At 55.8% G+C, this 25,463-nt stretch overlaps 3 protein-coding genes across 3 annotated transcripts; 2 read left to right on the top strand and 1 right to left on the bottom strand.

Moving 5' to 3' along the window:
• Positions 1-220: 220 nt before the first annotated feature.
• VOLCADRAFT_121327 (uncharacterized protein) lies at positions 221-7,357 on the top strand (the record flags this gene model as incomplete). Its single annotated transcript, XM_002954525.1, has 11 exons — positions 221-268; positions 710-803; positions 1,625-1,628; positions 2,828-3,077; positions 3,775-3,845; positions 4,052-4,123; positions 4,496-4,631; positions 4,912-4,972; positions 5,310-5,422; positions 6,223-6,309; positions 6,532-7,357. 11 exons carry the CDS (start codon positions 221-223, stop codon positions 6,928-6,930), a joined length of 1,335 nt encoding a protein of 444 aa, XP_002954571.1. The 3' UTR covers positions 6,931-7,357.
• Positions 7,358-8,540: 1,183 nt separating this feature from the next.
• Positions 8,541-21,618, bottom strand: VOLCADRAFT_118777 (uncharacterized protein; the record flags this gene model as incomplete). The annotated part of the gene is made up of 21 exons (XM_002954461.1): positions 8,541-8,693; positions 9,088-9,276; positions 9,378-9,471; positions 9,588-9,831; positions 9,985-13,177; positions 13,255-14,976; positions 15,170-15,631; positions 15,794-15,886; positions 16,268-16,345; positions 16,495-16,602; positions 16,761-16,862; positions 17,236-17,358; positions 17,687-17,899; positions 18,328-18,495; positions 19,039-20,022; positions 20,258-20,356; positions 20,512-20,585; positions 20,744-20,894; positions 21,038-21,205; positions 21,359-21,406; positions 21,475-21,618. The coding sequence occupies 21 exons, from the start codon at positions 21,616-21,618 to the stop codon at positions 8,541-8,543; spliced, it is 8,610 nt and encodes a 2,869-aa protein (XP_002954507.1).
• Positions 21,619-22,412: 794 nt separating this feature from the next.
• Positions 22,413-23,867, top strand: VOLCADRAFT_121326 (uncharacterized protein; the record flags this gene model as incomplete). The annotated part of the gene is made up of 4 exons (XM_002954524.1): positions 22,413-22,597; positions 22,667-22,729; positions 22,793-22,907; positions 23,221-23,867. 4 exons carry the CDS (start codon positions 22,413-22,415, stop codon positions 23,290-23,292), a joined length of 435 nt encoding a protein of 144 aa, XP_002954570.1. The 3' UTR covers positions 23,293-23,867.
• Positions 23,868-25,463: the final 1,596 nt, after the last annotated feature.

Below are 25,463 nucleotides of genomic sequence, written 5' to 3'. Positions count from 1 at the left end.
CAATGCCACAAACATTTGGCTTTCTTATATGAATTTAATCCATATCCATGAAAAGCGCAGAACTACTGTTCGCCTAACTGCATGCCTAAGGAAATGCAGTACATGACAGCTCCTGTATCCAGTACCTTACGCGTATGAAAACAACTCTTCACCTCGCAAATCATAAAGCTTGGAACAATCTCTTTTTAGGTATGTTACTGCTGTTCAGCCGACGGCCATCATGTCGCGATCGGGCTGTAAGACGAGCTATGGCGAGGTCCCCGTGCACGTGAGAGTCATGGAACGGGGACCCCAAAACGAACGGCGCAAGGCCTCACACGGGGAACGTAAACCCTCCCCGTCAAAATCGCAACAATTTGCATTTTTGTTTGGTACTTTTTCAGCAGCTCCAAAACGTTCTGATGCTGTAAAAGCTGCAAGCTTATTAGGTGTAATGATGAACGAAGGTTCAAAACGTACTCCCCGAACCGTTCCTTCTCTGTAATCCATACCCCGGTGCTGTCCTCCACTATAAAGAAATGTTATTCAAGTATACTGGGCCGTAGTTGTGCTGTCATGTATAGCGGTATCAACAATTACTTGCCCGTAGCCCAGAAGCCATCGAAAACAAAATTTGCCCTTATGAAGACCAGAAATAGTAGCGAAGGCACAGAAAGAAACTGCGGAAAACGCCGCCACCAATGAACATGTGCCCTTGCTCCACATGCAGCCTGATCAAGACGAAGGTCCCTTAGAAGAGTATTTCTATACTAATCGTATACATGATGATGTGAATGCCGTGGGTGAGGAGGATGCATCATCAGGTGAGGGTTCGGACATTGATAAGGATGATGGGCCTGCCAGGCCCATGATCCTCAGTGAGGACGCGAACTCCCGCCAGCTAGTGGCAGAGGTATACTTTTAGTTCGTCCACAAAACCGTTACATCACGTAAGAATCTGCTTCATCAGGCGGGGGTCACGTTCAGGAATGCAGTCGCCACAGCGGACATCAGTACCTGCCCTACGTGCCGGGCTGAGAGCTCCGGCAAACCACTGTCTTGTCCGATCACCGTGGTGACGTGGGACCAGCCTATTGAATTGGAGGTTCCCGTTCACTAATGCGGAACCTGCCGGAAGCAGTTCAGCATCCGAACCACCGCAGTGGACTGCCTTCAGGACTCGAATGTTGTCTGGGACATCAGTGATCGACACGCCGGCAGCCCACCAGGGGCGGCAAGCAGCCAACCAAGGGGGCCGAGCAAGCAACAGGGGGTGGCCAGCGGGGGAACAGGGGCGGCCAGAGCCAACGCCTGGGAACGCGCACACCACGCGGACTCGTGGCACAATGTGTTGGTTGCATGAGACGAAGCGCTCGTTGTTATGGGGCAACTGCAGACAAAACAAACAAAGTGAACCCTCGAGTCCGGTGAAGCCTTTTGCGTCCTTCTGGTCCGCAGTGTTGGGCTGTAGTGGTGATCGCACGGTGCTGTCGCGCACCTTCATGGCGCATTGCACCCTGCCATAACAGAAAACTCGTGAGGATGGTCACTGATGATGAGCCGAAATCATCTCTGTAGGTCTCTCTCTCTCTCTCTCTCTCTCTCTCTCTCTCTCTCTCTCTCTCTCTCTCTCTCTCTTTCTTAGTCCGGTACATGTCCGGGGTTCCCTGCGCGGGCATCCTCCGCTGGGAGTGATTTGCCCTTTGCGGCCTTTGGTCCTTTGCTACTATTTGGTATTGGTTACTGGCCACCACGTTGACGGCCCGAGTGGATGGGCTGTTCCCAACGCGACCCCGACATACGAAAAGTGATATGCATACAGAAAATGATAGCTGTGCGAAGTTAAGGGCATCACACAACAGAGCATGACATCAATTTTTGTATTGAGAGAGGCTTTTGACAACATGTGAAGCAGGAGGGGAGACCGGGGGGAAGGGTTGCCTTAGGGCGCGGGGGATTGCTTAACAGTGCTTGACCGCCTGGAAGTTGCCAAAACGAAGAAGTCATACGCATATGTTGGCCGCCGGTATCTTATCGCGTTATCGGTAGTTGTATCGGATGTGCCTTGTTTGGGGCCGCTGTACGTGTCGTTGGTACCAGGTGTTAGAACCTTGAACCATGACGTTGTCAACACAGCGAGCTGTTTACCTTAGTAGTCTCCGTCACTGCTTGTGGATGAGACGGCGGGGAGGTGCAACAGGTGAGTACTGAGCAGATCGCTGTTTTGTTCGTACACGCAGGATGCAGGTCCTGAACAGGATGGGCTCTCAGGCCAAAGCAGCCAGCATATGAATTACGCGTTGACTGACTACACACCTTAATAATCACCCATTGTTCAAGTGTGCGTATGCAACACCTTTTTTGTAGGTGGCAGAGCGGCGTAGATAGGGTTTGAAGGTTACTGCCCAAACAACCATTTCCGCAGCCATGCGTCCACAAACCACACAAAGTCCAATGGGCTTTATGTGCCTACGCTTTAGCATTTGGATAGACGATGGGCTGCAGATTGGATGGGTCCACCTATAGGAGCTCAAATGTGCACATAGCTCCGTGCTGTAACCATGTGTATATTTTTTTCTGCAAATCCAATTAAATTGTGATATAGATTAGGACAAGCATGGCTCAGGCCCTGGAAACACTTTTGACCGGTTGGGAGACGTCTTGCTCTCGAGCTTTTAGGGAGGAGCAGCGGTGCTGGCGTTCCCAGGACGTAGAGTGGAGGGCTCTGCGGAGAGAGCAAGAAGACTACAGGCTTGCGCAGCGGTATGCCCTTCCGATGACACTGCCAGACATGGTACTGTCGGAACCCAAGCCTTGTCTGAACCCATGGATGCGCAATCTCAAGCAGGCAGCTCTTACGGCAGTGGCGAGCTTATAACGTGGAGCAGCAGCTTCTGAACAACTGCCGCGCCTTGTGGGACCGGTACACCCAAAAGAACCGGCGGGACGTTGAGGAGGCCGTCGAGATGCTCAAGTGCCTCGCCCAGCTCGGAGCTCTCACGGCGGGCTTTGCCGTTAGCGCCTTTTACGACTTCCAGTACACGGCCTCCTCAGACAATCCCGTGCTTCCTTTCTTCGGCCTTGCAACCGCCTTGACGGTGCGTGCGTCTGTGTACGTCTGTGTTGGAGGAGGAGGAGGAGGAGGAGGGGGAGGGGGAGGAGGGGGAGGGGGAGGATTGCAGCGTGCGGTAGTCCCGGGGGACGGCGCGCTTTTGTTAGGGGGAGAAAGGAGAAACAGAGGCTGGAGCTGATTGAGTGCTTTAGTGGTAGTCTTTGGGGCGGTTTTGGTGGCGCCGCAGCTCTTGTTGATTCTCCCCTCAGGCCCCCTCCTACCCCCTCGGTAAGTTGAAGACTGACACGGTGAGCGGGCTCAGCGGGGGCCCCAGGCGGGCCAGCATGGGAGGGGTCGCTGTGCGCGTCAGGTAGCCTTTTCCGTATTTGCCGCTGCCACGCAATTCCCCCCTCCTTGCACATACATACATACATACATAATCTAAGTCATACATTCATACATACATACATACAAGTTGGACTCCTGATAACATCTTGGCTGCGTGGGCTACTTGTGGCCATCCGCGGTTGGTGCTATGCGAAGTACTGCAACCGCCCCTTGTACACACCCCCCTTGACCCCTCAAGCCTTTCCCCCCCTTCGAATGTGCCGTTGTCTCCAGAGGGGTGCGGTCGGGGTTACGGTCGGGGGAAAATGTTTGTGTGTATGCACACATACACATGTGTGTATGTATATGGATGTTCAAAACCCCCTCACCACCACGCGCCCTCCTACACGCGGCAGGTGGGCTTCCAGCTCAACAGCTGTGTCATGTGCACCCTGCTGCTGAGCAGCGTCGTCAAGATTGGCAAGAGGTGGGGTTGGCTGGGTGGGGCTGGGTGGGGCTGGAGGGCCTCTGCCGCCCCGGCTGGGTAGGGGTGGGGTGGGGTGTGGGAAGTCCGCGCCGGGGGGCGGGGGATGGAACGGAACGGTCGCCGGAGCCCAAACCCACACGCGCTGTGATGCCTTAAAGCCCACTGCCCGTTCTCCACCCCTACTGGAGTTTTAACTCTTCTCGCAGCTACCTGACGGACGAGGAGGAGGCCGAGTACCTGTGGCGGCTGCGGGGCTGGGCGGCAGCGCGAATTGAGATGTGGGTGTCTGGGTTTACGTGTGCGCGTGTGTCCGTGTTGAGGGTGTGAGGGGCTCAGAGGGTGGGGAGCTGAGGGAACTCACTGCAGCCACCTCCCTCCCCGGTGGGAGCCCGCGAAAGGGTGGGGCTTCCCCCCCCCCCCGAACTACATACCAACTGTGACACCGCCGGGGCGGCTTTCTCCGCCTTCACCCGCATTACCCCCCTTCGTTGGGGCCATGTGAGGGGCTGTGTGTTTGGAGGGGGTGTAGGAAGGTGTTGGCGCTTCGGAGAGGAAGGCTATTTGCGGGCCCATGTGACCCGGTCCTCCGGTCTCGACCGACCTGACCACCACCACCACCACCACCACCACCTCATCCTTCGCCGCCGCAGCTCAAACACTCACTCACGCCGCCCCATCTCCACATCATCCACATCCCACTGCCACTCCGGCCAGGCAAGGGTAGTGGCACTCCGCCCACAAGACGTCTTGTTGTATGTGTTTGGATGGACCGCGTACCGGTACCGGGTACATCCCCTCTAGGGCCCGGAGGCGTTGCTTAGCTCCTGACAAACACCCGCCTTCCTCCCCAACCACCGAACTACCTACCTGCACACGTCATGTGCCACGTCACGTCATGGGGCCACACGCTGGCAGCGAGTCGGAAGCTGCTGCGAACGCCACCGCCGCAGCCGCCACCACTGCCGCCGCCACTGCTTCGCCTTCTCCTTGCCCTCCTGTCCCCGGGGCGCATCCCTTCTCCCCCCGTCCCCGTCCTCCTCCCCCCGCCCCACGTCGCGATTTCCAGCGGCACTGGGACACCCGTTGCGAGCGGCTTTGGAGAACCGCCCTGGGGCTCTTCCTGTCGGGTGAGGGATACAGAATGACATACAAACGTACGTACATGTATGACACATGACATTCAAGGTCCCAATGGGAGGTGGGCTGTCTGAAGTGATCTCTTAGACATCGTACTTGCCATGTCCCACCCCAGCCTGCGGCCCAGTGACCTCTTAATCCTGCCGCTTGTGATGGTCGTCGTCCTCAGGAACACGCACACACACACACACACACACACATACACACACACACGCAGCGCGCGCGGCACGTAGAGCATTCCCGTGTCATGTCTAGGTCCAAGAAACAAAGGTGGCTGCCTCCTCTGACTAAGCCGCTCTGCTCCCCCCCGCTGTGCCCTGCCCTAAGGCATCCCCACCTTCTTCGCAGTGATGGGTCTGGCTGGATACCTCAAGTTCTTCACCTCCCCCTCCACCGTCATCATTACGGGGTTGCTCATGGCGGCGGCCTTCGTGTACACGGTACGGGTGTGTGTGCGTATGTATGATGTTGTTACAGGGTGGTATAGTTTCACCAGCGGCACCCTTTCCCGAGGCAGTTCCCTGCTCTCCCCTGCTAGAGGAGCACCCTAATCCATTCAAACCATCCGACTTCAGAATGTATTCGTTGGGTTCAGCGACTCACCACCAGCATTCAACCAAATCTAGCGGATCAACGGCGCCTCAACTTAGTTCCTGGTCACCTCGCAAGTTGATATAATCACGTCCTACACCGTCCATAAAATGGGGGGCTACCTCGCAATTCAACGCCCCTCACACACTGAGGGGTCGGCAGACGGATTTGAACCCGGAACCTCCGGGAGCAGAAGTCAGGCCTTAACTTCTGCCAGCCACCTGCCTAGATGTATGTATGTATGTATGGTTGCGTGCGGTAGGGTAGGGGCCAGCACTATCCAAGGGTGATTGAGGCGACCGCGGCATTTGGGCACTGAGAGAGCTGAGGGGGACTCCAGGGAGGGAGGGGGGCAGTGCGCCGTCACCCTGTCGTCACGCTGCTGCTCGCTTGCCGTTGCTACCTCCTGTTACCTGCTACCTGTGGAGGAAGAGGAAGCCGGAGGTGCTGTGACGGCGGTGGGGGTCGTCTTGGGATTTCCCTCCCATACTTTGCCACTTGTGATTTCCCTCTCCTATATCCCCCACCGCCTTGAGCAGTGGCTTGCGGCTTTGGACGCGTCGACAAGTGATTTTTGTTTTACTGCATGTGATTCCCTTTCCCCCTTCCCGTCCGCCCCTCCCTAACCTCGGCCCACACACATCACCAGGTGACTCTCAGCGCGGACTGGGCCAAAGCGCTTCTGGGGGGCGGTATCACCTCCACCGCCCGGGGGCCAACACCGGACCACTGGCAGGTGGGTGTAGGGGTGGCCCCGTGCCTCGCAAGGGAGGAGGGGGAGGACGGCCATCAGGGGCCATTGGTGGTCGGGTGTGTAGGAGCGGCGATGTCGGGGCGTGCCAACAGTCATCAGACCACATCAGGCAGAGGCGTTGTTTACCGCTTACCCGAACAACAATCCCCGCCTACGGTGCCAATGCGCCGCGCTGCTCCATTCTTGTGATCATGTGGTGATCAGGCCGGAGGCTGGTGGCATTACACGGAACCACCATCGTCTACCTCCGGCTCCTCCCCCTTCGGCTTCCATTCCCCGCCCGATAAGGACAGCATGTGGCCACCGCCGCTGACAGATGCACCTCGGCCGTTCGGCCGTACTCTGGAGGAGCTGCCGTATCCAGCCATCGTTGGATTACAACCCTGGCCGGGGCCGGCGCTTACTCGTGACCTAGTGGGGCGGGGTGAGGGTGCGGGGGTTCCTGATGGACAGGAGCCCCCGGTACCAGCATCCAGCTCAGGGGCCGGGCTGGTTCAGGTGGGACAAGTCGGAACCCGTGCAGGGCCCGGAGCTGAACAGGGGGCTTCGGAGAGGTCCCACGATGGTGTTGGGAATGGGGAAATCAGTGATGGAAGTACGTAATGATAGCAGTGGTGGCAATTTGGTGGCTGATGCAGCCCTGGGAGGTGTGGGGGAAACCCGTCGCCTCAACGCCTCCACCCTAAAAATAGTCCATAAATAGGCGCCATACGCAGGTCATCAGTAGACGATCCATAAACGAAGCTTGAGTCGCAACACTGGGAAGCCGTAAAGGTTGCAAGTTGTACGGCCCGTACTCAACAGGAATGGCAGGCAAGCGGGTGGGCAGCGTGTGGTAAGGTGGCGGCAAGCGGCACGCAAACGTGCACGTTTTACGACCCCCTTCTAGACTTGAGCCATGTGCACCGCTTATGCCGTGAGGGGTATGCAAGGGGCTGGCAGGGTTATTCAGGGTGTTTTGAATGTCCTTGTGGAATTTTCCGTTCATAGCTCTAGTTTCAGCCAGTTTTCGTGTAAAAAAATTGGATCCAACATGCGACGTCGACCGGAACCTGAGAGAGTACACAAGCGAGAGCTCCATCAGAGTTCTTTGCTGGTACGGCAACCGACGATCAAGGGAGCAAAGAGCGTTCGCGAATGCAGCGATATCATAAGACTGGGAAAATTTGAAGTATGTTTAAAGGACGTCTGAAAGCATTGCAACGGCCACCCGCTTTGGTCGGGAACCTAATCGATGTAGGTCTTGAGGATCATGCAATCAGAGAACATTAAACTGACAAGGAGTGCAAGGACAGTAATTCGTGCCTATCCAGGCTTTTCGCTGTCGGCAAACGCTGCCTCTTAAGTGCAGCCGTAACTTGACGCTTGGCACGCTCACGTAATACCCACCACCGCTCTAATGGCGCCGCCATTATGGCGCAGCCTTCCTCATCACACAAAAGAGAACACGCTCTCGATTCACCAGCCTCAAACTGCCTCAAGGAGGCACGAATGTTAGCCATTCAGTGCAACCGCCTCAAAAACCTCAAGAGAAAACCGGACATTGTTGACGACATGCCCTACCGTACATTTTTAATGACATGCCCGCCTAAGCAAATCCAGTCGCACCACCTTGTTGCCTGCCTTCCGAACATAAATGTCATGGCGATGATCCAATTCTATCGCTGTTCCCGCTTAAGCCTCTGGCTTAGGACCGTCCTAGGCTAGCGGAAACGCCAGAAAAACTCTAACAAAGCTGCAATACGATAACCTTTGCGGCTAAAAAGGTAGGTTTCAAAACTCTATCCCCATGTTCAAAACTCTATGCCCCAGATACGCCCATGTTTTCGCCTAGCGTAAGGGCAGTACCCCATAAAGGCTCAATGCGCACACAAAACAAAAGATAAAATGTGTAGACCAGGTCATTAGCACACATACTACCTGACCGCGTACGTGCAAAGAAATCACAGCGCCTGGATACCTAGCCTACGCACACCGATGATGTACTGACACATCGCATCGGCAAATGATAAGGTCACAGACGCTTACAGAACCGCTAGCTGCTCGCATAACCTGCAACAGCTACTCGCTGCCGTGCAATGTCCTTCAGCATGGTGTGGTCACCCTCGGACCTAATAACGGTCACATACTCAACAGTCCCCTGCTGCACGCTATTTTTCCTACCAAAAACGAACGCTTTGCGAAAGGTTTTAACATAACTTTCAAGCAACACACTACCCTGCGTCTGCTCCCCCTGTGCTAGCCGACTCAGGGCCCCCCAGCGGCTCCCGCCCAGCCAGACGGCTACCATGCCAACCCTGCGACATCAGCTCTAGCACGTTACCGCCCAGCGCACGCAGGCGCAGCGCACGCGACTCCAGGTCGGCCTGTGACGAGATGCAAAACATGGGAGCACATATTGCCGTTATGTCTTATGTCTTCGGTTCCTGTAGATTCCCTTTTCCTTTTTTGTCCTGTCTCTATTGTAACCTTTTGTAGCCGAGTAAGCAGGTCTATGGTTGTTCGGATCGTTTGAACTACCTTGGCACCCCCAGTACTCACACAGTGTAGGATTACTGCAAACTAGGCAACACAACTAACGCGCTCTGCTGTCCAAATATGGGCATACTTTAAACAACAGTCCTACAAGTGGCCCAATTCAACGGAAGCCAATCCCTGTCTTGCCTGAGAGGAATCTGAAACCGCATGTTGCGGGATGCCCCCCGTCGGGAGCGGCTGACGTCTCTGCAATCCGTCCGGCCCCTGAACTTGCGCCCCCACCGTCAATGAGCGGTGGGGCGTTAACTGCGTACACAGGCCGGTGGCGCCGGCATGAGCATGACTGGCGCCGAGGCCCATTCCCCAAATGCAACCCTCTAGGAAGTCCTCGATAAGATCGGCGTCAAACTGCAGCTCCGTAGCCGTTGCGGCATTGGGTACGCTTCCTCGGCGTTGGCTACTCCGGCCAACCTTCAGAGGGTACGATAAGCGGTCTGGATGTCAAGCCACGCAATGTGAATAAGGAAGAACGACGTGGTAAGGCAGAACAATGAATCAACCCTCCCACTTACCTGCAGAGACCCAGCCCCCTGTGGCTCCTGCTTATCCAGGAGCGCTTGCTTCGCGACCAAGCTCTTGCACACACGTTCAACCTCCTCACGATACCTGCAAAAGCGAATAAAAATGGCGGAATGGAAATTAAGGCAGCATTATAAGTCCTTGGACCTATGCCCAGTAACAGAACGTCCCGTGGGTCATTATGCAAATCCAAACAGCATTACCTGGACAACTCCGTGCTCAATTCCTGCACCATGGCCCGCCCGTTGTTGCTGTCTGCCAAGGCCGCAGCCAACCGGGCCTCCACCTGCCTCTTCTCCAGGTCAGCGGTTAGCGCCGCCCGCTCTGCAGCCACAACACGCCCTGTCGCGTCCTCCAGCTGGGTTTGCAGCTCCGCCGCACTTGCCCTTGCGTCGCGCAGGTCGCTGTCAGCTGCCTTGAGCTTCGCAGTCAGGCATTCAAGCAAATCTGTAGGGGCAATGCGAACCGCACCAGCATCAGCGACATAGACAACATGTGAAGGCAACATGTGAAGGCAACATATGGTTGAATATGCACTGATAATCCTTGCGCCGACGCAACTAGACGAAACGCACAGCAACCACATGATAAGGGCCCTACCCGTAGACACGTTTCGCTGTCTGTCAAGCAGCTGCTGAATACCAGTCAGCTCCCGCACCATTGCCTCGTTCTGCTGCTTTACGATATGCGATTGTTGCCGGCCATCTGATGCCTGCATCTCAAAGGCGGCGTGCAGCGTCCGCAATACGCTGACATCCTCTTCAGCCGCACGCTGCCGCGCCTGCGCTTCCGCGGTTGTGATCTCTGCAGTTGATAGCTTCCGCTCTGCTTGAAGAAGCACCACGTGCTGTGCTTCTGCACGCCGCTGCGCCGAGTCCACAGCATTCCCGGGACTTGGTACCTCCTGCTCCTCAGCGGCGAGGTCGGCCGTCAGAACCTCTTGACCAGTTACGACCTGACCTGTGCGCAGCGCGGCCTGTACACCGCCTGCGAGCTCTGCAATGGCCACCTGATCTTGGTGGACAGTCGCTCCAGCTGCCTCGAGCTCAGCCGCGGCAATCATTTGCTGTCGCTGCTGCAGCTTCCTGTGCACCTCAGGCGCGATGGCATCCTGCCGACTCGCGTGTTCTTGGACCTGCCGAAGCTGCTCTACAGGAGCCCCCTGTGCAGCCTGTAGTTTGGACATTTCACTCCGAAGCCCCGAGACCGTGAGAGGATGGCTACCGACAATGTCTTCCAAATACGAATGGAACGCCTGTAGCCTGGCTTGCTCCCGGGCTGCGACGGCCAGATTTGCTTGCTGCTGACCAGCAGAAATTGCGGCTGCGTTGGAAACAGCCGCACCCGCAGCTGTAGCCGCGGATGCAGCCGCTTGCAGCCGATCTTCAGTAGTCTGCAAATGGCCCATTGCGGCAACTGCAACCTCCAAATCCTGTCGCGCCTTCTCCAGCTGCACCTCGAGGTCCGCTACGACGCTTTCACGCTGTCCCAGTGTCACCTGAAGTCCCGCCACAGCCACTCGGAGTTGTTGCGCCTCGGATTTGCGTAGATCCAACTCCTTCTTTTGCTCCAGGTCCGCTTCCAGGAGCTGCTGTACGTTCTCTGCCTGCTTCTCCTGAGTGGATTTGGCAGCTCCAAGGGCGAACACGACAGAGCGGAGCTCCGCTTCTAAGGCCCGCATCTGCTCTGCCTGGGCTGAGCGATCGCCACGGGCCGCGGCCATCTGTTCTTCGAAAGCGGCCGCCATCGTCGCGGCACGACCGGCATGGAGAGCTGTGTCCACGCGTGATGCTGAGAGTTGTGCCTCGAGGTCCGCCACAAGGGTGGCATGGCGCTCAGCCTCCGCATCCCTCTCTGTACGTGCTGCTGTGAGCACTGCCTGCAGCTCCACCGTTTGCAACGCTAAGCGTGCAGCCAGGTCGCTCTTCTCGGACAGCGCTGCCGCCAGTTCCGTTTCTAGGGTGGCAGCATGGTTCGTCAGGCTCTGGACCTGCTCAGCAATCACAGCCTGCGCTGCTGCCAGCTGAGCCTCCAATAAGTGTGTATTAGCCGCAGCCCGCTCCAGCAGGACCGAGTGCTCAGCGTGTACCGCGACGAGCTGCTCCTCCAGGGCCGCAATTTGCGAGGAGGAACGCTTCAGTTGATCGGCCATCTCAACATGAGCAGCAGCCAATTGTTTTTCCAGCTCGGCAACCTGAGCAGCCGAGGCTTCTGCCTGAGCCGCATGCTGCTCCTGAGCCGTAATAATCCGTGCCTCCAGCGCCGCCGATTGCGCTGCAGAGTTAGATAGCAGCTCACTGATCTTTACCCTCGCCGCGCATAGCTGCTGCTCCAGCGTTAACGCATGCGCAGCGGATTGTGCCATCTTCATGGCAATATCCGCGTGGGCAGCTTCCAGCTGCTTTACAAGTAGAGCCGCGTCAGCGGACGAACGCTCCGCCTGCTCCGACAAGTTGGCTCGAGCAGCCTCCAGCTGCGCAGTCAGTTCCGCGGTCTGAGCTGCTGCGTGTTCAGAAGCCACTGCCATGGCCGCCGCTAGCTGTGACTCAAGCTCTGACGCCTGCGCCGCAGAGCGCTTGGCCTGCTCTGTATTCTCAGCCAGCGCTGCGACAAGCTGCGCTTCCAACTCCGCCACCTGGCTGGCAGAGCGATCCGCCAAGGCAGCATGATCAGATTGGGCTGTTCCGAGTTGCGCCTCCAGCTTGGAGATTTCCCGGGCTGCTTGATCTGCCGAAAGTGCGCCAGCTGCGCGAGCCGCGTCCAGCTGCGATACTAGGTCGCTTACTTCTGCTGCTGAGCGTTCAACAAGTGCTGCAACGAATGACCGAGCAGAGTTCAGCTGCGCCTCGAGGTCAGCGGCTCGCGCCGCCGACATATGGGCTTGCTCTGCCATTTCAGCACGAGCGGCGACGAGCTGGTCCAGCAGCGTTGCCACCTGCGCACGCGACTTCTCAGCCTGGGAGGCACTGTCATTCCGCGCGGCGGCCAGCTGATCCTCCAGGTCCTCGACATGCGCCGAAGTGCGGGCGGTGTGCTCGTTGATTGCGACCCGCGCAGAAGCCAGCTTGTCCTCGAGTTCCTCAATGTGCGCACGATGTAAGTCAGATTGTTCGATGCTGGATGCCTGCGCTTTCGCAAGCTGTTCCTCCAAAAAACGTATCCTCGTCGCCGAAGCTTGCGCCTGCCGTTCAAGAGCCGCCCGAGCATCTCCCAGCTGCGCCTCCAGGCGGCTGGCCTCTGCGGTAAATCGCGCCGCCTGTAGCGCACCCTCAGAACGGGCTGCGGCGATCTGGGCCTCCAGCTCAGCCACATGGCAGGCGGACCGTTCCCCCAGATCAACATTGTCGACACGCGCCGCCTCAAGTTGCAATTTAAACGTCGCAGCCTCCGCGGTGAAGAGCTTTTCCTGCTCTGCGTTGAGGGCATGGGCTGCTGCTAACTGATCCGCCTGAAGCACAAACTGCTTCACTTGCGCCGCAACCTCTGCACGGGAAGCGGCCAGCTCCTCCTCCAGAAGCGCGTTCTCAGCCCTAGCCTGCCGGAGCTCCTCCTCAAGCATCTGGGAATGTGCTGCGGCAGCTGCCGCTTGTATCTCCAGGCGCTCTTGTTCAATCGCAGCCTGTGCCAGCTTGGTCTCGAGAGTTGCCACTTTCGCGGCCTGAACGGCCGCTTCAGAACGAACAGTCTCCAGCTGCGTCTGTATAAATGGATTGAGAACATCGCGTAACTGGTTGAAGTATGTCATCAAGCGAGTTCCTGACCCGTGTCTACCTAGGTCATCCCAGGCCACGCGCTCTGTTGGCAACCAAAAAGCAAAGCAGCGATCGCCTAAGGTAAGGATATGCTTTCACCACTAGCTATAAACCCTACCTGAACATCCGACAGCGCTGCCTGTAGGCTTTCCACTGCTCGCTCAGCCTCAGCAGCGCGCTTCTGTGCAAACGCGGTGGCCTGCTCTTGCATCAATGCCTCCCTTTCCAACGCGCTCCGCAACTGCTGTTCGAGTTCAAAAACCTGGACGGATAGCGATTGCACCTTTGTTTCGGCATTATCAATTTGCCACTCAAGTTCTTGTCGGGCAGAATCCGCAGCGGTCGCCTTGCAATAAGCAAGGTCCCTCGCTGCCCCTGCGGTTGCAAGCTTAGCGGCTGTAATCTCGAGCGCGGCGTTGGTGCGTGCAAGGTTTGCCTCAGTGCGCGTTTGCATTTCGGCCGCTGACGCCAGCGCGGCCTGCTGCTCTCCGCAAGACTCCTGCACCAACAAAAGCTGCTGCCCCAGGTCCTTGCAGGTGGCATCTGACTTCTTCAGCTCCTCCGCAAGCTCCAAGCGCGCCAGCTCGGTCTCTGCAAGCTTTTCGGCCAGGTCACGCACCGCTGCCCGGTCGTTGACCACTTGCTTCTGTAGATCAGCGTGCTCCATCTTCATGTGGGCAAGCGATGTCCGCAGCTTCTCCAGCTCCATGGCATCCATTTGGAGCTGCTTCTCAAGCTGCTGCCGGGACGCCTCACCTTGCCCAAGCCGTTCTAGAGCGTCGTTGAGCGCAGCCTGCTTGTTCGCGAGCTGGGCCGCCATGTCATCGCGCACCCCCGTTACCGTCTCAAGTTGTGAGCTCAGATACTCCCGGTTTTCAGCGGCAGCAGCCAACTGCTCCGCCAAGCTCGCCTGCGCATCTTCCGCAGCGGAAAGGTTATGTGCGAGCTCTTGGCGGCGGACATCAATTTCAGAGGCCCGTTTGCGCAGGTCTTCGATCGCCTGCTGATGCTCTGTGGGGGCCTTGCCTGAACCTTCGGCAGCCGCCTGCGCTGCAGCCAGCTCCTGGGTGGCTTCCTCCAAGGCCATCTGAGAAGTAGCATACTGCGACCTCAAGAGCGTTACCTCATCGCGGAGACGCGCGAGAGCATCGGCATCAGCACGAGACTGCTCCTCATCACGAGTTTCCAGCTCCAAGGCGAGCGCTTGTGCAGCCAAAAGTTCTGCCTGTGCGTCCTCAAGCTTCGCAGCCTGCGCCTCCACATAACTGATTTGGGCATCGCAGTCATCCTGTGCACGTTCAAGTGCAGCGCGGGCCTCGAGAAGCGCCTGCTCTTGCACAAGCATATCCCGTTCCTTCTCCTGCATCTGCCGAGTTGCCTTGTCGGCAAGTCCCCGCAGGAGCTCCGCCTCCTCCTCCAATTCCTGAATATATTCTTTGGTTGCCTGTAGCTCTGCTGCACGTTCTTCTGCATCAAGCTGTGACTGTCCTCGTTGCGTGTCTAGGTCAGCAGCACGACAAATTAGCTCCGCGCACTGCGCTTGCAGCTCCTCTAGCCTAGCAATCATGTCGAACTGATCGTGCGTCGCACCGACCGGACATATCAGAGCTCGGTTGTCGTCCTGAGCATTCCTGCTGGGGCCCCGCCGCCCTGGCGTGATGGCAAGAAGTGCCACAGCGTCACCTCCGGCAAGCAAAGGGATGTTGACAGACGCAGACAGCTCCACGGCGTGCTTGTGCGCATGACCAGCTGCTGACAGACTCCGGCGCTCATACTCGCGTAGCATAAGGTTTGCAGTGTCGAGCTCACTATCCTTGCTTGCTATTACTGCCTGCGCAGCCTGTGTGTAAAGGCATGCAGCAAAGTCAAGGCCCCATACCGGCGAACTGTTGTGCAAAGACCGCAGGACTTCTGGATGAATTATTCTAGGCGACGTCAATTGCAAGGAATGGGTACTTGTAATTCTCTAACAAACGAACAATGTAACGTCAAGGCATGGCCGCAAACTGATCTCTGCCCTGCGTATTACAGACCTGCAGCTGGCATTCAAGTGCCTGGCGGGCCGCCTCGGCTTGTGCCAGCTGAAATTGGATCTCTTCTAGCCGTGCCAATGCAAAATAATGGTCCCGCGGTGTACCCGATGCCGATGGCGGTCCACTGCGACGAATGGCCATGCTAGGTTGTGGAGAGCTAGGCGCCTGCGGCACCCCACGCTTTACGCTAGGCTTCATCTGTGTGCCGCCGCCTGGGGAACGGACACCACTGGATATCCTCCGCATGCTGGTGGGCACGTCTTTGCTTGCTTTCTTGGTCGGTGTGGTGTCGGGTGTAGCACGACGAGAGCAGAGGGTTGCGCCAACCCCAGATGCGCAAGTACTGCTATTCTTCAAGGAGAAATCGGCTGACGCCGTGACGCTGCTCTTGTGGCCCTTGCCCCACGTACAGCCCGCTCCGACAGCGCCCGGCGCGCCGCGGGACGGGGCTCTCGCTGCTGCCTGCGGAGCAGGAACGCGGCAGCAGCGGGGCCAGGGCTGTCAGAGCAGGTGCCAAAATGGGTGCCACAGTGACAGCGGGCTGCTGCTATTGTGGACCCGCTGGCCGTAGGGACAAGTGCCCTGGCGGACGCGTGCGATAGGTGCCGTTTGCATGCAGCTGACCTTGCCATCCGATAACGTGGGGTCCTTGAGGGCGACCAGTGGAACATCCTCCACGGATGGAGCCTCGTGTTGCAGGAGTAGCTGCTGCATATCCTGCATGTAAGGCGGCGTTGTCACACGCAGAACTTCAGCCAGGTTACGTGACAGGTTTCCAGCGACAGAATGAAGCTCAAAGTCAATCAGATTACCAAGACTTGTGGCTATATTACGCCAGGTGTTACCAGGCATGTGTGTTACGCCAGCTAGATTACGCTTTCCAGGTGTTACCAGACCGCACTACTGATGAGATTCTACAGTTATGACCGACAACGACGTACGATACCAGTTGTTTTCGCGTTCAGGAGACTCAGACGTCGACAAACGCGCTGCTTCCGACTTCATCCCCAATGATATCGCCTCCTCCTGCAGGGTTTCTGACTGCACGCAGGCCTGCGCCCCTTTGGTACACAGACGCAGTGATTTATGACCACAAACCTGCAGTTCCTCCACAAGCTTGTCTCGGGCAGCGCGCAGGCCTGAAACCTCAGTTTGAAGCTGACGCAGCTCCGTGCTCTGCGTAGTTTTATGCATTCGAGGAGTTTACCAGAAACAGCAGAAGCAAGGGCGCATTATGAAAAATGGATCGCCAAGATGCAGAGGAGATTTGCACTGGCGCTATGGCTCAATTGAAACCAGCAACCGGATTCAAAACAATGCCGCACCTGCAGTTCCGACTTTGCGCGTAGGTTTTCGTGCTCAACTCGCAGGCCCTCCAACTCCATTTCGGTTGCGTTTAGCACGTTCTGCATGGGAGGAAAGTCTTCCTGAGCCTGTGACTTCGCAAGGTTTAGCAAGGAACAGAGTGCGCTACGCAAAAATATGCCATCGGGCATCGGGCATCCATGGGGTCGCTTAAACAAAAGATGTACCCCTAAGCACCGTGCCTACCAAGCCCGCATTACCGAAGCACGTTGCGGCCTCAGCTTACCACGCCAATCAGGCCCATGCCGAACGGCAGTGCTGTTGCCGCACGCGTGCTATCGTCGACCTCGAGTTCCTGCTGCTGCTCCAAAGGCGCAACCTCCGTGGACTGGAAATAGAGAAGGGCGGCGACAAGGAGCAGCAGCATGAATGGAAACCGTGTGGACAAAGGCAGCGATCCAGCTTGGTAACAGCGACAGAGAAACGTGGTAGAGACAGAACCTCAGTCGAGACGGGCCATTTAGCAAGGCAGCGCGCCGGCTTCTTGTTCTGTGCTCCTGCCTTCCTTAACTGTATTCTCATGACTCTGCCGACTCTGACGTGCTTGCTGACCGTGCTGGGAATCGTAGAGACGGGAAGCGGGGAGACCAGCTGCCAAGGGCCCTTACACTGCTTACTCCGTCGCATCTAAGTCAATAATGGGTGTATCACGATAGCAAGGGTATCTAACGACAGCAAAGCCTGCACACGAGCCATCGCACCTTGGCTCCTAATTCCCTGTTAACCTCGTTGAATTGCGCACGTAGCTGCTCAAGCTGTTGCTGCGATGCAGCCAAGAGCTCTCGAGTCATGGCTAAAGCAGCATTCGTCTCGTTACGGTCCACCTGGAAACGACCATCCGTGAGTTAACGTATATGTTTTCAGTGGAGTAGCTCACCATGCTAAACGCATACAGGGAGCACTGGGCTGGATTATGCACTCAAGTGATAAAAATTATCTCCAGTCTTGGCTCCCTATACACGCATTGACAACGAGCACATACGCAATGGCTAGCTCTATTCGGGCGTGCACGTTACATTTCTCCCCTCTGAACAGCGAGCATCCCCACAACGTTTGAGGCAAGGTACATGTCAATTCAAGGACTCTTGATACTAATGAAACGAAAGGATAGGTTACCGCAAGTCCTAAGCAAATATGCACACATTTCCAAACCTTTAGACGGGCTGCATCGGCCTCTGCGTCTGTGCGGACTTGTCGCTCGCGTGCCAACGCCTGCTCCATCTCGGCAGTTGACTCCTCCAGACGGCGCAGGCGGTCAAGCACCGTGCTGAGGCGCTGCAGTACCGTGGCGAGGGCCTCGTTCGCCATGTCGCCCGTGTCCGTTGCATCAAGCTCACCGGCGAGGGGCATCAAGACCACCTCATCCTGCGATCCATCCGAGGCAAGTTCGGAATGACCTCGCGCGGAACTGAGGTCTGCCGTGGCTGTGCGATTGCCAGTTGAGGCGGAGTTGAGAAGCGGTAGGACCTGATCCAGAAGTACTGCAAGCTCGCCGCAGCGTGGACAAGAAGAGTGCGGGGAAGGTGCTCCATTGCCACCGCGGGACACAGCGGCAGCATTGGCGGTGGCCGATGCGCCCGGGGACTGGAAGGCCTGAGATCGGAGCTGCTGTCCCAGGAGTGTAAGGCACGTCTGAGGGACGCAAAGGGAAACAGCTGGTGAGCCACTTACACAAGGTGTTTCATTACCGATCGCATTCAGTGCATGAACTTCTCTGGAAATAACACACAGTTGTTCCGCCTCAAGGGAGAGCCAGCAGTGGTCAGCGGGGGGCGGTAGCCCACCACACTCACCCGCAGCATCGCCTGCAGCTCCGGGCTGCTTAAACTTCGAGTACGGCAGCGCATTGACGCCTCGTCTAATTCCGCATGCGACATATTGAGAGCCGCTAAGGATGATTCCATGGCCTTGCAGTCTCGTTCCACCAACCGCAGTGCCTCAAGTACCAGCTCCCGAAGCATCTGAAGGGACACAAATTCCAAGGTTGGATGCGTTAGGTTTAGACATTAGCAAATTTCACTGGCTGCTGAGTCGGCAACTCAACAGCCGTAAACGGCAACTGGACAGAGCGCAGCGAGATTTTGCCCCTATGAGCTCAAAATCCCTTCAAGAAACCTGAAGCAAAGTACCTCCATTTACAATAGCAATTTACCTCTTGTTCGTCCTCCTTCTCGCGACAGAGGCGCACAAGGTGCTGATTTGCCGCTTGCATAGACAGAAGTTCGGATGGAATGGTCCCCGCCTGTTCAGCATGGGTTCAACGACATAAGTGGGACTCATACGGAATGAGATAAGTGTACTAAGCCGGCGGAGGGGTCCCTCGGCCCGTTAGTTGTCCGGCCTTAGTTTATATGGCATGGGGTGCGGCCTCTGATGCCTCCCACGCCGCAACACACATATTCATTTCGGGAACAAGAGGGACCGGAGGAACGCAAAAGAAAATGTCCCTTTCCTTGAGTCACACCATACACAATCATGCACAGAAACGGAAGCGCGCTGCTAACCTGGATGCGTGGGTATTCATCAGGCGATGCTATCTCGTCGTCAAGAAGTACACGATCGTTGAAATCAAGGCAAGCTGCAGGTGGCACGTCACACCACTGAAAATCTGTGCCATCCCTTAACCGCGGCAGCAAAAATCCTTCCGGGCGCTCATCTGTACTGGAGCCAAATGGCGGGTACGCCGATGCTGACGAAGCACGGTGTGGCTGCATAGGGGCACCCGTGTCATCAGCCCCTACCCAAGCAGAACCAGCTGAGGCAGCGATAGGCAGGGTTGCCAGGTTCCATGGACGTGCTGTCACGGAGGTGGAGTCGGCGCTTTCTTTTGCATCTGGTTTCTTAAGCATACCCGGTCCCGTGCCGTGGCATGTCGCCGGGCCTGCAGGTTCAGCGAGGGACGCTGCATCCGGTAACTGAGCCGACCCTTGCAATTCGTTCTCTCGGATGGGGTCACGCGTGGACAGCTGTCTGGAAGGGGAGGTACTGCTGGCCTGTTCCGGGTCGCCCCCGTGGGAAATGGCCATGCGCGACCTCGGAGTAATGGCGTAAAAGCTGTTTGCCGCACGCGGTGACCCCATAGAGGTTGGGCTGTGCGACTGCGAGCCGGCAATGCCACCAGGAACAGACACGCTGCGTAGACCGACATGGCTCGGCAGGTAAGGCTTTTGCTCGTTGACTACCAGCAACGCGGCTGCAGCTGCTGAGGCGCCGATCGCCGGCGGGACCTCGAAGCTTGCATGCACTAGCCTCGACGTGCGGGGACTTTGGAGCATTGTTGGCGATGCATTAGCCTCACGGCGAGGGCTAAGATTGCTTGTTATCGTGAGGGCTTGAGGCCCCGTATCAGATGCGGCTCGCAAGGAGTTGCTTTTGCCGAAAGTAAGCGTGCTGTCGCAGCCCCCCTCGGACACGTAGCGTGTGTTGAAGCCGTACGCTATGCCGTCTGGGGGAGCCTTCACTTTGGGCAGCGGGTCAGGTACTTCACCCTGCGGGGAATGTGGAATGTCCGCTGAGTCCGCAACATTGTACAACATAAGCAACATACTAGCAACTTAAAAAGCGGTCAATGGAATCATAGTTATACTCGGAACCAATCACTGGATCACAACGACGTCTGGGCAAAAGCGCGAAAGAGGTTTACCATAGAAGCCGCTTACCCCAAGCACACAGTTTGCATAAGTGCTCAGGGCGCAGAAGAGCAATACCTTTCCGAAGTCGTACCTCAGCGACAGCCGCTACAACTGCATCGTGGATGCGTATGCGGTCGATCGAGATAATCTTGTTCTTGAGATCAACCAGTTCGTCGGCCATAAGCAGGAACTGAGGAGAGGACGTGTGTAAGGTTAGATAAGAGATACCCAAGGAGCCTGCAGGTGAAGTCATCCAACGCCACCTAGTTTTCATGGCCTGGCGACTGCAAGCTACGACAACCAGCTACAGGCACCCTTGGAAATAAGCATCCTTCTTGCACTCACCTGCGTCCGGGCCTCCTGGAGTAAGTCTCTCACATCCATGTGCTGCGCCGGTTGCGGAAGACTACCCAAAGAACCTGAAAACGATAAGGACCCAGTAATGGACCACTGTACAATCGCACAACAGCACTCGTAATCGAATTCGTCACGACACTGATGGGAGATTGAAAAGTACACGTGGCAGGTGGCTGTGCAGATGCCAGTTGTGCGCGGCATGGACAGCAACCTGTCATACCCGGTCTAAAGGTGGCCTTCCGATCCGCAGGGGTTGCAGGAGTCCGCCACGTCACTGCTCCAGAGTTTTCTCGGCGACAGTCCACGCCGAGCTTGGCTTGCTTGATCCGCGCAGCCTCCGCGTGCTGAACCGCATTGAAGGATGCGAATGCCTGCACCATGAAGGTCATGCCTTCATGCAATTTGCGTGATGTATAATTTATGGGCATGTAAGGAGTTACATTCCCCGCCCCCGTAGCTCCATAGATCCCACAAGTAAACCCCAGGGCCACTTGAAGCAAGCCGACATCCGTACCTTATCCACTAGAGCTTGGAGCAGCATTAGGTGGTGGTACAATAACTCCTGTCCTCGCGTCTGCCCCAGGCCTAGCTTGCGAAGAATTCTGGCGACCTTCGCCTTGATCGTTGCCACGTACAGGTCAATCAAGCGATTTGCAAGACCGCAAACTTTGCTGCATTTCGCCTGCAGTATTGAAAGCGGCGTTTTTCCTGCTACAAAGTAAATCCTACGAACCAGCGCGAAGGGTGCAAAAGACCGAATCCAAACTTGCGATGGCTACCCCGTGCCCTTCCTTTCGGATAAATCCATAACTGCGGGAAATCACGTGGAATTCACCTTAATACGGTTCACTTGCTCATTTCCGTGTATGCTGCTCGCCTCCTCCTGCAGAGTTTCGTCGAGATTCTAACGTTAGATGGGGTTTTCACAACTTAAACTCTTTCCTATCTTACTGTGGCGATCTTCGCAGATTTCTGCAGGTTGTTGATGAGGTCTATTATGTCGCGAGCGGTGAAAAACCTGCGTTGAAAGGCACAGAAGTGTTGCTCACGCTGACTACCGTGCCGACTGCTGACAACCATCTTGCGAGGAAACATATGGTAACCTCGGAGTATATTCCTACCTTATTATGTCATAGTGGCCTCTGCTGCCTGGTAACGCACCGAGGCCGCTTCCGCCGCATCGGCCTGGAGACCCATACTCCAAAAACGTCCGGGGCGAAGATGTAGCCACGGAAGAGCGGAGGCCTGGAGTAAAAAGGATTATTGCATTAGAATAAGGCGGTCAGGCTGACGCTTCGCTACAGATAATTTTGGAGAACGATTTCCCCACCCTTTTCTTCCTCTTTCGTCGGGCTCAAGCTCGCCATGGAGAGACTAGAAAATCCTGGGCTGGACATTCTCCCTACAGTTGCCCATATGGGCCTGGATTTGGGTGAAGCGGCCATCTCGACGTGGGAGGCAGCTTGCTCCGGTACCCAACACTTCGGAGAATGCCCGTCAAAGGTTTGACACCCTTATCCAGGAACGCAAGCACTCCATAAAGAGACTATGTTATTTCTAGGCCTTCACCACTGCCAGCACCAGCAAAACTGGGCTGCAGCTGTCATAATGCAGAAGTGTCAATGTCAGGCGTAAGCTAGTCACGCAAGTAATGTACCGTTAGCAACAAGAAAAAACATATGAATTTTGGAGATTATGATATGAGGGATTCCATGACGGGGTGCGGGACCGAGCAAATTTCAATTGCCGTACACGCAACACTTCCTCGGGTTACCTTTTGCAACGAAGTTCAACAATGATGTGTGTGATAAAGGAAAGTTTTAGCCGAAGAGATTGCTTTAGGGGCATTGGGTGGTGAGCGGGTTAGGTTGCTTTTAATTGCAAGGAGGATGGTTCCCACAGCTAACCAGGCACAGCTTCCACCAAGTACTGAACAAGTATATGCGGGACTTGCGGAGGCTCCACTTGTTGTGCCACCTCAGCTGGTCCAATACTTCATGCGGAAAAGTGGGCAAGGGCCTATACTTTACAACATCAGCGCTGATGACAGAGAGTGTAACGAGGACATGCGACTGTAAGCATGCTTGTGAGGAATTATAACAATGCCTCGAACTATGAGCGCAACGCTCGCGCGCTTGCGCAGGACGCAGGTGGTCAGCCTCGCAGCTCAGCGGTTTTTAGCTACAGTACTGAATGACGCCATGCAGTAAGTCGCGCCGGAACCCGACCCCGTCTGCACAGTTCACGCCTACACACTGCGTGCTGCCAGGTACTACAAGATGAAGCGCGCAGCAGGGGTGAAGGCCATGAAGGAGGCAGGACTTGACCCAAAGGACAAGCGGAGGCTGTTGCGTACAGATGATCTAGCGCAGGCCCTCCAAGAGGTAGGTGGATTTTGCCGCTGGGCTGCATGCGATTTCAAGCATTCCATGCCATACCCTGCGTGGGGGGCCGACTGGTTTCTAATAGACGTGGACGGATGTGGGTATCATCTTCTGTGGCAAGCTATGGGGTTCGCATGGTGCCATGGTAAGGGACTTTGGGGATTACCCCGAAATCAACCATGCGCGTCAACCCACATGCAATGGAGGCGTTGATTGCATATACGGCGATGGCAATCAAGCGGTGGGCTTGAAAATCTTGTTCGCATGCACAGCACCCTCCTTATATAAGTGCCCTGTGTGCGCATGGCTGCAGTACGGCGTCACCCTCCGAAACCCACCTTACTACGTGGACGCTAACAACCAAGCAGCCGGTGCCCGTCGGTGAATGAGAGTCCGGATTATCCGGCTCTTTCGCTATAAAGCCACCCTCCCTCGGCAGCTGACTTTTACATTTGGCATAAAACTGTAAGCCCTCCCTCCAGCAGTCGGCACTTGGAGTTGGCACACGAGCGAGTCGTCAATAGCGTCATGGAACGTTTACTAAAGGAGAGGGATATCTAGCTAAATGTTATATAAGAGCGCTTATCTGTAGACTCGAAGGCAAGGGCTTGTTTGCCAGCAGGTAATCAAACCTTTATATTTGAACCTGCAGGAATTAAGCGGGGTTGATGCCTAGACGCACAACCAGGACCTACTGTTCCCTATGCGATTGCCAGCCGTGTGTTGCAGTTGCTTGGTAATGCATCGTATGAATGGAGGCTCGAATATTCTGGAGACTAGGACTGTTGCCATTACATAACGGCGGCTACGCAATGCGTTCCTTCTTACCCACCCATGGCTGTGCATCTGCGCATTTAATCAACGCAGCCTTTTGTGACGTAGGGGTCTTGGACATGGGCCTTGCGCTGGTGAACGCCTGTTAGGGGCGAGTTGAATTAGCTTGTGCAACGAACAGCGCCCCTGGTTCCGCTGTTGCTGTCGGGCCGTTAAAACGTTTGCGGCTAGACCCGGGGCTGCGTTGCTGAACCGCAAGTTGCGCATGCTCTGCAGCAGCGGCTCATTGAGCCCCGCACAGTTAGCTACCGCTGCTGGGGGCCCTTGCAGTCAGACGGCAGGACCAATCAGTCACCTAGAAGGACGGGTTTATGTGCAGAAATACATGTTGAAGCCATTAATAAAATTGCAGATTGGCCCAAGTTCCCTAGGTTAATGTCAAATGGTCTTTGTGAGATGCATGGGGCCGTACACGCAGGTCAGCTGGCTGGTGCTTCCGCCGGCACGCCAATCAGGATTTTGGTTATGGGTTGCAAGCAGCTGCGAGTATTGCACCCAAATGCTAGGCCGAAAACCATATGATAGGTTGCAAATGCTGTCAGCAGATATTTCCCATTACGGTTACGTGTTCCTGAGGGCCATAGATAGCCTAGGGGCTCAAGCATGAATTGTATGCACTTATGTAGACGTAGACGCAGAGGATGGAAGATGAGGGGTCAGCCAGGATGAGCCTTACGTTTGGCAACTGGCGCAATGGGGTGTAGGAACAGCTATTACAATGCCCACGCCTCCAGACGGAAAAAACATGACACGGATCATGAGAAATAGCTTTTTATGGTGTGTATAATAGACGTTTTGGGCACTCGAAGTTGGCTGTACGTGTGTACTGCATCACGGCATGGCTGGATCTGCTTGGGTGGGATCCAGAGCCGCTGTAACTCTGTTAGTGACTCTAAGTGACTCTTAGAGTCACTATGTAATTACGGAAATGTAAAAAGAAAATCATTTCGTTCATTGTCGTTTTTGTAAGGTAGTTTACAAGTTACAGCTACTAAACACGCTTGGGCTTTCTAGGTGATATCAGCGATAGGATGCTCTGTTGTCTCCAGGGAACGGTCACACGCATATGCCATGCTATTGATAAAGGTGGGGATGGAGTTGCGCAGAAGCGGGGGAAGCCGGTAGATGAGCATGGCGGCCGGGGCAGGGAAGAAGGGTGGAGGAAGCGGCGGGGCCGCAACAATCCGTCGAGACGAGGGACCCACGAAGGGCCCACGAAGGGAAATTGTAACCCTTATAGATATCGGATGAACGTCCTGGCTGTGGAAAATTTCGCCGCCTGTGGGCACTATATGCACCGTGTCTACACAGTTGTCCAGCCGGTGATGGTCTGTGAAAGTAAAAAGCCTTCATTTCATGAACACCACTTAGCCACTCAACTTCATCATAACAAAATGTCACCGCCGGGACTCGAACCCGGGTCGCGTGGGTGAAAGCCACGTATCCTAACCGCCTAGACTACGGTGACTCTATAGGATGATAACCAGGTGCATTCAATTGAATATATACAAAAATGTAGGATGGTCAAAAACCTCAACGTCAAACCTGTACGACACGACATAAATAAGCAAACCCTAAGTACCAATGATTACCGTCGTCATTCGACGTTAAATAGATAAATATAAATACATATGCAACATTCTTCCATTATAAAATGTGTCGCCCGATTGTCCCCCAGATGGCTTTGTCACAGGAAGTTGGTGGCGGGAGGTATCGCACCGT

Source organism: Volvox carteri, assembly GCF_000143455.1.
Source record: "Volvox carteri f. nagariensis unplaced genomic scaffold VOLCAscaffold_43, whole genome shotgun sequence".
Lineage (NCBI taxonomy): Eukaryota > Viridiplantae > Chlorophyta > Chlorophyceae > Chlamydomonadales > Volvocaceae > Volvox > Volvox carteri.
Note: the sequence above shows the minus strand (reverse complement) of the source record. Positions and strands in the feature narration are given on the sequence as shown.